This window comes from Rhinopithecus bieti, unplaced genomic scaffold (assembly GCF_001698545.2).
Source record: "Rhinopithecus bieti isolate Rb0 unplaced genomic scaffold, ASM169854v2 scaffold_6151, whole genome shotgun sequence".
NCBI lineage: Eukaryota > Metazoa > Chordata > Mammalia > Primates > Cercopithecidae > Rhinopithecus > Rhinopithecus bieti.
The window spans coordinates 265,530-280,389 of record NW_016805238.1 but is presented as its reverse complement, the minus strand read 5'-3'; the positions used below and the strand labels follow the sequence as shown (position 1 = coordinate 280,389).

Genomic DNA, 14,860 nt, shown 5'->3' with positions numbered 1-14,860 from the left:
TGTCACCCAGGCTGGAGTGCAGTGGCCGGATCTCAGCTCACTGCAAGCTCCGCCTCCCGGGTTCACGCCATTCTCCTGCCTCAGCCTCCCGGGTAGCTGGGACTACAGGTGCCGCCACCTCACCCAGCTAGTTTTTTGTATTTTTAGTAGAGACGGGGTTTCACTGTGTTAGCCAGGATGGTCTCGATCTCCTGACCTCGTGATCCGCCCGTCTCGGCCTCCCAAAGTGCTGGGATTACAGGCTTGAGCCACCGCGCCTGGCCAACAGATTTTCAATATAGACAAAACAGCCTTATATTAGAAGATGTCATCTAGGACTTTCATAGCTAGAGAGGAAAAGTCAATGCCTGGCTTCAAAGCTTCAAAAGACAGGCTGACTCTTTCGTTAGAAGATAATAAAGCTAGTGACTTTAAGTTAAAGTCAATGACCATTTATCATTTCAAAACTTCTAGAGGCCTTAAGAATTGTGTGAAATCTACTCTACTTGTGCTTTATAAGTAAAGCAGTAAAGCCTGTATGATAGCACATCTGTTTATGGCATTATCTATTGAATATTTCAAGCCCAGTGTTGAGACTTACTGCTCGGAAAAAAAAAGATTCCTTTTAAAATGTTATTGCTTGGCCGGGCGCGGTGGCTCAAGCCTGTAATCCCAGCACTTTGGGAGGCTGAGACGGGTGGATCACGAGGTCAGGAGATCGAGACCATCCGGGCTAACACGGTGAAACCCCATCTCTACTAAAAAATACAAAAAATTAGCCGGGCGAGGTGGCGGGTGCCTGTGGTCCCAGCTGCTCGGGAGGCTGAGGCAGGAGAATGGAGTAAAACCCGGGAGGCGGAGCTTGTAGTGAGCTGAGATCCGGCCACTGCACTCCAGCCTGGGAGACAGAGCGAGACTCCGTCTCAAAAAAAAAAAAAAAAAAAAAAAAAAAAAGTTATTGCTCATTGACCAGTTGGTCACCCAAGAGCACTGATGAAGAGGTACAAGGAGAGTAATGTTGTTTTCATGCCTGCTGAAACAATACTCATTCTGTAGCTCATAGATCAAGGAATAATTTCTCCTTTGAAGTCTTATTATTTAGGAAGTAGATTTCTTGGCACAATAAGACAGGGTGAAAAAAAAGAAATACATTTCATTTCATAAGGTTATAGCTGCCATAGATAGTGGTTCCCCTGATGGATCTGGGCAAAGCCCTTTGAAAACCTTCTGGAAAGCATTCACCATTCTAGAAACCATTAATAATATTCATTATTCATGATTTATGGGAGGAGATAAAAACAACAATAAGAGTTTGAAAGGAATTTATTCCAACCCTCATGGATGACTTGGAGGAGTTCGAGATTTCATCTGAGGAAGTAACTATGTAGAGACAGAAGGAGAACTAGAATGAAATGTAAAACCTGATGATGTGACAATTGCTGCAATCAATCTCATGATAGAACTTCAATGGATGAGGAGTTGCTTCTTACAAATGATGAAAGAAAGTGGTCTCTTGAGATGAAATTTACTCCTGATGAGTCTTCTGTGAGCATTGTTAAAATAACAAGACAGGATTTAGAATATTACATGAACTTAGTTAATAGATCAGTGACAGCCAGGCGTGGTGGCTCACACCAGTAATCCCAGCACTTTGAGAGGCCAAGGCAGGTGGATCACGAGGTCAGGAGATCAAGACCATCCTGGCTAACATGTTGAACCCCAACTCTACTTAAAATACAAAAAATTAGCCAGGTGTGGTGGTGGGCACCTGTAGTCCCAGCTACTTGGGAGGCTGAGGAAGGAGAATGGTGTGAACCCAGGAGGCAGAGCTTGCAGTGAGCCGAGATCATGCCACTGCACTCCAGCCTGGGCGACAGAGCAAGACTCCATCTCAAAAAAATAAATAAATAAATAAAAAATAAATCAGTGACAGTTTGAGAGGATTGCTTCCACTTTTTAAAGAAGTTGTACTGTGAGCAAAATGGTGTCAAACAGTATTGTATGCTACAGAGAAATCTTTTGTGAAAGACAGAGTCAAGCTATGTGGCAAACTTCATTGTTATCTTGTTTTAAGAAATTGCCACAGCTGCCCCAGCCTTCAGCAATGATCATTTTGATCAGTCAGCAGCCATCAACATTGAAGCAAGACACTTCACAGCAAAAAGATTACAACTCACTGAAGGCTCAGATGATTGTTAGCATTTTTTAGCAAAATAGTACTTTTAAATTTAGGTATGTATTTTTAGACATAAGGTTATTGCACACTTAATAAACTGTAGTATAATGTAAACATAACTTTTATGTGTACGGGAAACAAAAAAAGTTGTGTGTCTTGCTTTATTGCAATGTTTGCTTTATTGTGGTAGTCTGGAACTGAACCTGCAATATCTCTGAGGTATGCTTGTAATTATTAATACTTTTGTCTTTTAACTTTTATGCTAGAATTAAAAGTGATTGGCACACTACTGTTACAATAATATAGTTCTATATTTGCCTATATATTTTCCTTTTCTAATGAGTTTCATACTTTTAGGCTACCCTGTTGCTGTTTAACATCCTTTCATGTCAACTTGAAGAAATCCCTTTAGCATTTCTTGTAAGGCAGGTCTAGTGATGAATAATTCACTCCACTTTTGTTTGTCTGGGAAAATCTTTCATTTATTTTTGTTTGTTGTTGTTGTTGTTGTTTAAAATTGTTTTTTATTTCCATAGGTTATTGGTGAACAGGTGGTGTTTGGGTAGATGAGTAAGTTCTTTAGCGGTGATTTATGAGATTTTGGTATACTGATCACCTGAGCAGTATACACTGCACTCAGTTTGTATTCTTTTATCCCTCACCCCTTCCTACCCTTTCCCCTGAGTCCCCAAAGTCCATTGTGTCATTCTTATGCCTTTGCGTCATCATAGCTTAGCTCCCACTTATGAGTGAGAACATATGATGTTTGGTTTTCCATTCCTGAGTTATTTCACTTAGAATAATAGTCTCCAGTCTCATCCAGGTCACTGTGAATGCCATTAATTCATCCTTTCTATGACTGGGTAGTATTCCATTGTATATATATACCACAGTTTCTTTATCTGCTCCTTGATTGATGAGCATTTGGGTTGGTTCCACATTTTGCAATTGCNAGATGAGTAAGTTCTTTAGCGGTGATTTATGAGATTTTGGTATACTGATCACCTGAGCAGTATACACTGCACTCAGTTTGTATTCTTTTATCCCTCACCCCTTCCTACCCTTTCCCCCTGAGTCCCCAAAGTCCATTGTGTCATTCTTATGCCTTTGCGTCATCATAGCTTAGCTCCCACTTATGAGTGAGAACATATGATGTTTGGTTTTCCATTCCTGAGTTATTTCACTTAGAATAATAGTCTCCAGTCTCATCCAGGTCACTGTGAATGCCATTAATTCATCCTTTCTATGACTGGGTAGTATTCCATTGTATATATATACCACAGTTTCTTTATCTGCTCCTTGATTGATGAGCATTTGGGTTGGTTCCACATTTTTGCAATTGCAAACTGTGCTTCTATAAACATGCCTATGCAAGTACCTTTTTTGTATAATGACTTCTTTTCCTCAGGGTAGATACCCAGTAGTGGGATTGCTGGATCAAATGGTAATTCTACTTTTAGTTCCTTAAGGAATCTCCACACTGTTTTCCACAGTGGTTATACTAGTTTACATCCCCACCAGCAGGGTAGAAGTGTTCCCTGTTCATTGCATCTACACCAACATCTATGTTTTTTTAAATTTTTTTGATTATGGCCACTCTTGCAGGAATAAGGTGGTATCACATTGCGGTTTTGATTAGCATTTCCCTGATCATTAGTGATGTTGAGCATTTTTTCATATGTTTGTTGGCCACTTGTATATCTTCTTTTGAGAATTGTCTATTCACGTCCTTAGCCCACTTTTTGGTGGGATTGTTTTTTTCTTGCTAATTTGTTCGAGTTCATTGTAGATTCTGGATATTTGTCCTTTATCAGAGGTATAGATTGTGAAGATTTTTCCCACTCTGTGGGTTGTCTGTTGACTCTGCTGACTATTCCTAACTGGTGCCAATCCTATTGACACTATTCTACAAGATAGAGGAAGAGGGGACCCTCCCTAAATCATTCTGTGAAGCCAGTATCACCCTAATACCCAAACCAGGAAAGGACAAAACAAAAAAAGAAAACTACAGACCAATATCACTGAAAAACATAGATGCTAAAATCTGTAACAAAATACTAGCTAACCAAATCTAACAACTTATCAAAAAGATGATTCACCATGATCCAGTGGGTTTCATACCAGGGATGCAGGGATGGTTTAACATATGCAAGTCAATAAATGTGATACACCACATAAACAGAATTAAAACAAAAAATCACATGATCATCTCAATAGATGCAGAAAAAACATTTGATAAAATCCAGCATCCCTTTATGATTGAAACTCTCAGCAAAATTGTCATACAAAGGACACACTTCAATGCAATAAAAGCCATCTATGACAAACCCACATTCTACTGAATGGTAAAAATTCAGCTGAATGGGAAAAAGTTGAAAGTATTTTGTCTGAGAGCTAGAACAAGACAAGAATGCCCACTATCATCACTCCTCTTCAACGTAGTACTAGAAGTCCTAGCCAGAGCAATAGGATAAGAAAAAGAAATAAAGGGCATCCAAATCAGTCAGAGAAAGCAAACTTTCTTTTATTTTTGAAGGAGCGTTTTCCCAGGTATAGTATTCTTAGTTGACATTCTTTTTTTTTTTGGCACTTTGAATATATCATCCCATTCCCTTCTGACCTGCAAGGTTTCTGCTGGAAAATGTTCATTGTCTTATGAGGGAGTTCTTTTGTACGTGACAAATAGCTTTTCTCTTTCTGCTTTCAAAATTTTATGTCTTTGACCTTTGACAATTTGATTATCTATCTCAGTATGGTTCTTTGGGTTCATCTTTTCTGATGTATTTAGGGCTTCTTGGATCTGCATGCTTATTTCCTTTTCCAGATTTGGGAACTTCTTAGTCATTATATTTAAATAAGCCTTCTTGTCCTTTCTCTCTTCTTTTTTCTTTTTGCATCTTTGACTGAATTATTTCCAGTGACCTGTGTTTGAGTTTACTAATCCTTTCTTCTGCTTGATATAGTTTTCTATTAAATTCTCTAGTGAATTTTCTTTTTTTTGAGATGGAGTCTCCCTCTGTTGCCCAGGCTGGAGTGCAGTGGCACGATCTTGGCTCACTGCAAGCTCTGCCTCCTGGGTTCATGCCATTCTCTTGCCTCAGTCTCCCAAGCAGCTGGGACTACAGGTGCCCGCCACCACACCTGGCTATTTTTTGTATTTTTAGTAGAGACGGGGTTTCACCGTGTTAGCCAGTATTGTCTCAATCTCCTGACCTTGTGATCTGCCTGCCTCAGCCTCCCAAAGTGCTGGGATTACAGGCGTGAGCCCCCGTTCCCAGCCAGTGAATTTTCATTTCAGTTATTGTGTTATTGTGTTTTCAGGTCCATGATTTCTTTTGGTACTTTAAAAATATTTCCTTTTTTTTGTTGAAATTCTCACTTTGTTCATTCATTGTTCTCTTTGTCTTGGTAAGCAACTCTATCAGAGTTATTTTTATTCTCTGTCAGGTAAATCATAGAATTGTTTCATTAGGGTCAATTTATGGAGATTTATGTTTTTCCTTTGTTTGGAACATCTTTGCCTGATTTTTATTTTCCTTGACTCTCTGTGCTGGTGTCCATGCATTAGACAAAGCAGTCACCTCTCCCAGTCTTCCCAGGTTCATCTTGTACAAGAGAATCCCCCATCAATGAGCCTGGCCAGGTAATGGGGGTCTCTACAAACTCATTTCCTCCCAGTAAGAAGCAGGAAGCTGTAGTTTTCGTTTGCTCACTCTGCACTGAGCCAAGGAGGAGCTATAGTATCTACCAGCCCAAGTTTCTATCTCCATTCTCTTCCAAGTGGCTAGACTGTGATGGACCTTATAGAGCTCCAACAGCAGCAAGACAAAAGCTAGTCCTCTAGGGACCTCCCCCTTGGAAAAGTTGGGGTACTAGACATGCCAATTAGCTCCTTTCCTCCTCTGGTTGAAGCTGGTGTAGGGGGTCTCTTCGTGATCATATGGTACTTCACCAGGGGCAGCATCTTTGGCAAGAGTGTATTCTGAATCTCCCTGCCAGCTTTGGAGTCTGTTTTTGCATTCTCCTGGGGTGCAGGAGCATTTTGATTAGTCTCTGATTTTTTACAAAGGGAATATGTACATGAATTATTGCTGAAGTGATATGCTCATTGGGGAAAAAAGGGATCAGGACTTCCTTCTGCCATGTTGCTGACGTTACTCCTCTCAGGTTGATTTTCGAGTCGCAGTTTTTTAGATACTTGGTATTTGCACAACATGGTTTAGACTCACATCCATTTAGGCCTTGATGCTGGTAGGTGACAATCATGTCAAAACACCCAGCTGAGTGTCAGTGTGGTGACATGGAATTACATGGATGGAAATCAGAAAATACAGGGCTCTACTTTTTGTGCCACCCTCCAGTGGCCATGAGACCTGAGGCAAATGACTGGACTTCTCCAATTTTAGTTCCACATCTGTAAATCAAAGATGGCAGTGCCTTTCTGGTTACTTCATAGAGTCATATGCATCCATGAGAAAATGCAGAGAAATAGACAAATGCAGTGTAGCTGGGAGCCAGTGTTGTTATCTGGGTGCATCAGCAATTTTAGTATTTTTAATCCTCTCCTCTTTCTGGACTCCTGCCCAGGACTCCTTTAAATATAGCTGTGGCCAATAAAATGGCCCAAAAATTACATCCTGCAGATTCCCTTCCATAGGCCCTGTGTTGTCTCAGAGTACATTTGGAATTCTTTTTAATCTCTAATAACTGTCATGAGCTCCTTGTCCATTATTCATGTTGCTTTAAGTTTTTTCTCCCCTTTTCCTTGATCAGGCTTGCCAGAAGTTTGATGCATCTTTTCTCTCTCTCTCTCTCTCTCTCTCTCTCTCTCTCTCTCTCTCTCTCTCCCTCTCTCTCCCTCTCTCTCCTCTCTCCTCTCTCCTCTCTCCTCTCTCCTCTCTCTCTCTCTCTCTCTTTCTCTTTCTCTCTCTCTTTCTCTCTCTCTTTCTTTCTTTCTTTCTTTCTTTCGAAACGTAGTCTCTCTGTTGCCCAGGCTGGAGTGTAGTGGCGTGATCTCATCTCACTGCAAGCTCCGCTTCCCGGGTTCACGCCATTCTCCTGCCTCAGACTCCCGAGTAGCTGGGACTACAGGCGCCTGCTACCAAGCCCGGCTAATTTTTTGTATTTTTGGTAGAGACGGGGTTTCACCGTGTTAGCCAGGATGGTCTCGATTGTTGACCTCGTGATCTGCCCGCCTTGGCCTCCCAAAGTGCTGGGATTACAGACGTGAGGCACTGCACCCGGCGGATGCATCCTTTCAAAAATCCCAGCTTTTAGATGTGTTGGTCAGATGTGTTTTTCTATTTCATTTGTTTTGTCTCTTATATCTCTTTTCTTCTACTTGCTTTGGATTTATTCTTTTGTTCATTTTCTAACTTCTTGAATGTTTTCTAATGAATACATTTAAAGCTATAAATTTCCCTCTAAGTGTATGTCTTATCTGTGTCCCAGAGTTTTGAAGTTTATCTGATTCTTTTAAACCTACCTTCTTATTGCTTTCTAATGTTCTTGCAGTGCCATAAGATAACATAGTCTGTAAAATGTCAGCACTTTGAACTGTGTTGAGGTTTGCTTTGTAGACCAATTCAGGGTCAATTTTAAATAGTTCCTATAGATAAGGAAAAAAGCATATATTCTTGATGTGGTAGTAAAATACACATATTTGAATCCTGGCTCTGGAATGTATTCATTATGTGACCTCACATATATGTTAGTAGCTATTGGTTTATTTTTTAGCTATTAGGTTTAGCTTGCTGATCTTGTTCAAATCTTCCTCATCCTAGCTCATTTTGTCTGCTTAATGCATCCGTTTCTGAGAGATGTGTATTAAAATCTCCCATTATAAGTTATCCCATTTCTCACTACAGTGATACACATTTTGCCTTATGTTTTCAGGCTGTGTCATTAGAGGGCTATAGCTTCATTATTAGAGCATTTTAGTGAACAATTCCTTTTATCAGAAGAGCTCTCCATGTAGAACTTAGCCAGTTCATGTTTGTTCTGACTACTGGTCTCATTAGAATTGTTTTGCCAACATATTTTGTGCTTTCTATTGAACACAATTTCTTTGTAACCTTGAATTTTCCTTTTGAGACATGGACCTACTGAATCATACATCATTTATATATTTATATTGTAATAGTACATATGCTCATCTGATTATCTGTTTTCCTTCCACGTTCACCATGCGATTCCCCCAGGTTTATACTGAACCTGAATTTATGGCAGGTAACTCACAAAGCTGTTTTGCTTCTAGACTATATATTTACTGCTGGGCTTTGTGGGAATTAGAGATCTCTGAGATATTTTTTATGCCCAAAACACCTGAAACTAGGAGGCACAGGAGGACCTTTTAGCCTCTGGTTCACATGTAGGTTATAATCTGTTTAGTCACAACATGTTTGAAAATGCACGACAATGAACCAAACTCACTGGACCCTGTGACCAGTTTATGTCAAGCAGCTCAACTTTAGTTTCTAGTTACGTAAAGAGGGAGGACTCAGGCTATGAAAAATAGCTGTGCTGCAGGTTCTCAGTCCCTGGCTGTAGGGTTTATAACATTTTAAAAACTGTATCTGGGATTATGTTTACATTCACTTATGTTTAGGAAGGGAGAAAGAAATTGCTCCTATAACAATACAAGGCAGAAAAACTTGTATTGTTAGAGGCCGGGCGCAGTGGCTCATGCCTATAATCCCAGCACTTGGGAGGCCGAGGCAGATGGGTCACCTGAGGTTAGGAGTTCGAGACCAGCCTGACCAACGTGGCAAAACTCTGTCTCTACTAAAAATACAAAAATTAGCCGGGCATGGTGGCACTCGCCTGTAGTCCCAGCTACTTGGGAGGCTGAGGCAGGAGACTCACTTGAACCCAGGAGGTGGAAGTTGCAGTGAGCCTAGATCACACCACTGCACTCCAGCCTGAGTGACAGAGCAAGACTCCATCTCAAAAACAAAACAAAAAACAACAACAACAAAAAGAAAATTGTGGTAGCAAAAAATTGTTATGGGAACTTCAAGAGGAGAAGGTGTAATTGCAACAAAAGATATTGTGAAGCCTTCATGAGGAAGTAACAGTTGAATAGGCCCTCGAAGAATAAGTAAGATCTGGAGATTAAAAGGTGCATCAATTAGGGTTTATCACAGAAACAAGCTACTAAGAATGATATAGGATATGACATTAAATTTAGGAACTGACCTAGTATAATTGAAGGAGCCAGCTAAGCACTTTACATTCCACTGTTGCTTCTTTACCTGGTGGTGGGACTAAAGTCAGCAGAGTGGGCCGCTGGAAGGAAAGAAGGACAGAAGTGAAGTGAGGAAGATCAAGAACGAACTGCAGCCCACAAGGCTGGGCTTGAACCATGTCAGTATCTGAAGCCAACAAAGCTCCACATTTGCTAATAGTGACCTGTAGGAGAATCAGGCATCCTTCATCATGGAGCTAGACATGCACGTGGCTGGGGATAGGGAGAACCCTGAGGAGGATCTGGCGGGTGTGGGAAGAGCTTCAGGCCTGGCTGCTGCCCCAGGAGCTGTACACACAGGCCCAGAATAGAGAGAACTCAAGGAGAAACCAGCAGGAGCTAAAGGAGCTGAGAGCCCAAAACCTGCCCTGGCCGATAAGGTGAGTGAGCAGATCAGCAATGACGTGTATGAGCTGCAACACCACCAGGTGCCCTGCATTCAAGCATCCAAGCTTAACAAGGAAATGACTGCTGCTTCACTTCCATCTTCCACATTTTATGCAAAGTCACATGGTCCAGAGTATGCAGGGAAGGAAGTCCTGGGAAGTGTATTTCTGGCTTAGCAGAGTTAACTCAGAACATATCCACCCCAGAGGGAAGATAAGGGCTTAGGGAGAAAAGCTGGAGGAGGCAGAGCGGATGTTTACTGTCTCTCAGGCCATCACTCTGGAGTGCCCCAGGACAGATCCTCCCAGCACAGTGGAGAGTGGGTACCCAAGTGCCATCTCCTTGCTGATTCTCCGGAAGTGGGCATCACATGGTATTCTGCTACATTTAGAGGCAATGCAAATGATTTAAACAGAACTTGAACTTATGAATCATAAAGGCTCCTAAAGCAGGGCAGGAAAACACTCAAAGTTTGGGCGACAGCCGCCACATGCCACCATCCAGCCACATGCCCACGGGATTTTCATGACAATGCAGCAATCCCAGGCCCTTCTCTCCATGGGATGTAAAGCAGGGGAAGGGTGGGTACTGTGACTTACACCTGTAATATGAGAACTTTGGGAGGCTGAGGCAGGAGGATCATTTGAGCCCAGGAGTTTGAGACCAGCCTAGGCAACAATAGCAAGACACTGTGCCTACAGAGAATGTAAAAAGTACCCGGGCATGGTGGTATATACCTGTAGTTCCAGCTACTCGGGAGGCTGAGGTGGGAGGATCGCTTGAGCCTGGGAAGTTGAGGCTCCAGTGAGCCACAATTTCGCAACTGTACTCTACCTTGGGTGACAGAGCAAAATCTTGTGTCATAAAACAAAACAAAAAAACAAAAACAAAAACAAATAAAAACAACAAAAGTGAGTATAGGGTAAGTATGGGAGAGAGTGGTCCTCCTGCTATCCTGGAGTGGCCCGTGACATATTTGTGCTTATTCTTTTAGTAATGACTCGCATGTGCCACACACTGTTCTAGGCATCAGGGAAACAGGTGAGCAAAGTCCCTGCCCTCATGGAGCTTACCTTCCAGTGAGGGAAACAGATAATTAAAGAGTGGACAAGTCAACGTCAGGCCGTGATATGTACTTTGAGAAGAACATAGAGCAAAGTGGGGAAAACAGAGTGAGAGGGGCTGGAATTTCAGAGAAGGTATCCAGGAAACAAGAATCCCAGGGAACAGTCCAGACATGGTGGCTCACACCTGTAATCCTAGCACTTTGGGAGGCCGAGGTGGGCAGATCACTTGAGCTCAGGAGTTCGAGACTGGTCTGAGCAACATGTGAAATGTGTCTTTACTAAAAATAAAAAAATTAAATAAAAAAAGAGCCAGGCATGGTGGCACGCACCTGCAATCCCAACTACTCGGGAGGCTGAGACAGGAGAATTGCTTGAACTCGGGAGGCAGAGGTTGCAGTGAGCTGAAATTGCACCACTGCACTCCAGCCCAGGTGACAGAGTAAGACTCTGTCTCAAAAAAAAAAAAAAGAATTCCAGGGAATAAATTTGAGTGTTGAGTATTCCTTAGGTACCTAATACTGTTCTAAGGACTTTACATTGTATCGACTCATTTAATCCTTGGGAAAACCTAAGTAATTTTCCAAGGTCACATTATTAATAAGTAAAAGATCTGGCATTTAAACACAGGTCATCTGGTAGCAGAGCCTAAGCTTTAAGTCAGAGATGATCTCCTGGTTGCAGTGAGTGAAGTGAGGGAACAAGGAATGCAAATATCAGAGGGAAGAGGGAACAGCCAGTGCAAGGCCCTGAGCCAAGTGCATGCTTGTTGTTTGGAGGAGTAAAATAAAGAGTCTGGTTCTGGACATGTGGCAGTTTGAGAAGCAGGAGAGGAGGAGACTTCAGCAAAGAAGACTGAGAAGCAGTAACTGGGGGTGGGGGGAGGAGAAAGCCCAGGAAAGAAGGCTGCATAAAGGAAGGAATCATCAATATTTCCAATTCTGCTGGGAGGCCCAGTTAGCACAGACCCAAGAATTGAACATTGGATTTGACAATGTGGAGGTCTTTATTGGTCTTGACATTGATGGCCTTTTATAGACAATACAGTATGTGGAAAGGCAACCAAAGCAGTTCCAGATCAAGGGTGAATGGGAGCCCAAGGCCCTACCCTCCAGCCTCAGCTCTGCCCCTTCCTACCCCGAGACACCTTCCAGGATCCCTGGAACACAGTTTGACCACAGATGTAAGCCAGCCCCTTTGTTTCACAGCTGATGAAACTCAGGTCCAAAAAAGGGAAGAAGCTGGCTCAAAGCCATACAGCTAGTTAGTGAAAAGCACGCGTTACAGTGATCACTATTTCATGAGACAAATCTGTTCCTACCCTGTCTTATGCTGTTTTCATGGACAGTGTGGTTATGACAAATAGAAAAATCAAAATAACAAGGTCTTTTACACCCGTGTATCTCTGTGGGAAGGAAAGGATGATAACATGAGCAAATTCAATTCATAAAATATTCAGAAGCCTCATTGTTAACTAATAGTTTCCGTATTCTTCTCCCATACCACATCTCTGGTCATTCAGCAAGTTCCATGCTTTCTGATTCTACATAGTGGGACATAGCAGACTACAAACTGTAAAACGGATAGAATAGTAACACCGGTTGCTCACACTTACCACTGGCCATGAGCCAGCATGGTTCTCAGGTCCTCACAACCTGAGAAGCCCTGTGCAGCAGGCTTACCAAGGACCTCTCTCTGAGGGTTATGCTTGGAACCATATCATAAAGTGGTCAAGAGTTCAGTCCCCAGGGTCCTATTGTCCAGTTGCATATTTCACTTCCACTCCTCACCGATGGTGGCACCCTAGCCAGGTTACTTCCCCTCTTTATGCTTTAGTTTTGTCAGCAGTGTGAAATGCTTCATAGACTGAAAAACAGGATACAGGGATCAGGGCTGGCATTGATCACAGTAAGCCAGGCACTGTTCTAGTCACGTCATCATCACAAGCCTTGGCATCCCCTGCAAGCAGGGCACTGAGAGTGGGTTGCTGAGGGCTCCCTCTCCTCTGCTCTCTGATTTGAATAAGCCACAGATTGAAGCATTAAGCTGTACTTAAGCTCATCTTGCCTTTTTTTTTTTTTTTTTTTTGCCTTAGGATCCATGCTTGAAGCTGGATGAAACTTCGCCGAGAGGAGAGGAGTATCAAGATAAGTTAGCAGCTGAAGAAGGAACCAGCAGTGACGAAGAAGAAAGGTACAGGAGGACATGCAGACTTCTGAGTGCTCCAATGAATGAGGACTCAGATGTGGAAGGATTCATCCATTCATTCATTTTATCCTCAAGTATTTATCACTGCTCCTTGCAGCATGCTTGGGGAGTCAACAAGCATATCTTGTATGTCTTCAGCACAGCTATGGGCTTTACATAAACTATCTTACTTAATTGTTACAACAACCCAGAGAAGCCATTTTTTAGCTTAAGAACCTGGAGCTCAAAGAAGTTAGCAAACCTGTCCAAGATTCAGACCTGCACTGGCCCAAAACCTCTGCCCCTATGTTTCCAAGTGTTCTTTAATTAGGGGATATAAGCAAGCTTTGTGATCCTGAGGGAGATCCCCACCTATATCACTTATGTCAGTCAGCTATTGCTGCTATAACACCCCCAAATATCAAAGATTTTTAGCTCATAGATTAGCTACCCTTATGCTTGGCTCTATCAGGCTCTGTAGGTATATTAGGTCATTTCCACACTGCTATAAAGAAGCCCCCAAGACTGGGTAGTTTATAAAGGAAAGAGGCTTAATTGACTGACAGTTCTGCTTGACTGGGGAGGCCTCAGGAAACTTACAGTCATGCCAGAAGGGGAAGCAGGCACGTCTTACATGGCGGCAGGTGACAGAAAAGTATGTGTAGGAGGAAATGACAAACACTTATAAAACCATCAGATTTCGTGAAAACTCACTATCATGAGAACATCATGGGGCAAATTGCCCCCATGATCCAATCACCTCCCACCAAGTCCCATCCTCAACACGTGGGGATTATGGGGATTACAACTCAAGACGAAGTTTGGGTGGGGACACAAAACCTAACCCCACATCAGTGGGACTTATGTGAGCTTGGCTCCTGGGTGAGGGTCAGGTGTTATTGTTCTGCCACAAACTACAGTTAAAATCTGCTCCACATGCCATCTCATTCTGTGGCCCAGGCTGAAGGATTAGTCCCCATCTAGGGAATGTTGTTGTCATGGTAAAGGGAAGATGTTCAAAAGGCTTATGGAAACATGCAGTGGCTCGTCAAGCCTAAACTCAGAAATGCACTCTCATTTCCACCCAGCTTCCATGGGCCAGAGCAAGTCACAGAGCCAAAACTAATATTAAAAATCTTCAAGAAGAAAGTTGGAGGACTCAGGCTACCTGATGTCAAGGCATGTTATAAAGCTTTAGTGATAAAGACATTGTGGTATCAATATGCCAGTACACAAATAAGCTAATGAAACACAATGGAATGTTAAGAAATAGATTCACACACACATAGTTGCTAGATTAATTTTTGTTCATGGTACCAAGGTAATTCAATGGACATAGGAAAAGTTTTTCAACAAATGGTGTTGGAACTGGATATACATGAGAAAAAAATGAACCTCAACCCCTACTGTGCCCTATGCACAAAAATTAATTTGAGATGTTTCATAGATCTAAAATATAAAAACTAAGGAAAGTATCTTTGAAACTTTGGTGTAGGCACTAATTTCTTAGATAGGATGTGAAAACACTATCAAAGGAAAATTAATAAATTGGTTTTCATCAAAATTGAAAGTTCCACTTATTAAAAAAAACTTAAAATGAATAGAAAAGCCACAGACTGGGATAAAATATCCCATCTGTATTAAGAATATATAAATAACTCTTATAAATCAGTAATAAAAAGATAAACCTATTTGGTTTTTTTAAAATTATTATTATACTTTAAGTTCTAGGGTACATGTGCATAACGTGCAGGTTTGTTACATATGTATACTTGTGCCATGTTGGTGTGCTGCACCCATCAACTCGTCAGCACCCATCAA

At 41.9% G+C, this 14,860-nt stretch overlaps 1 protein-coding gene across 1 annotated transcript in view; it reads left to right on the top strand.

The window, feature by feature from the left end:
- FAM184B (family with sequence similarity 184 member B) overlaps positions 1-14,860 on the top strand; it is a 160,855-nt gene that overhangs the window by 109,744 nt on the left and 36,251 nt on the right. Inside the window, exon 8 of the mRNA XM_017871761.1 lies at positions 12,948-13,045. Within this exon, the coding sequence (XP_017727250.1) occupies positions 12,948-13,045 (98 nt within the window). The remainder of the gene's footprint in view (positions 1-12,947; positions 13,046-14,860) is intronic.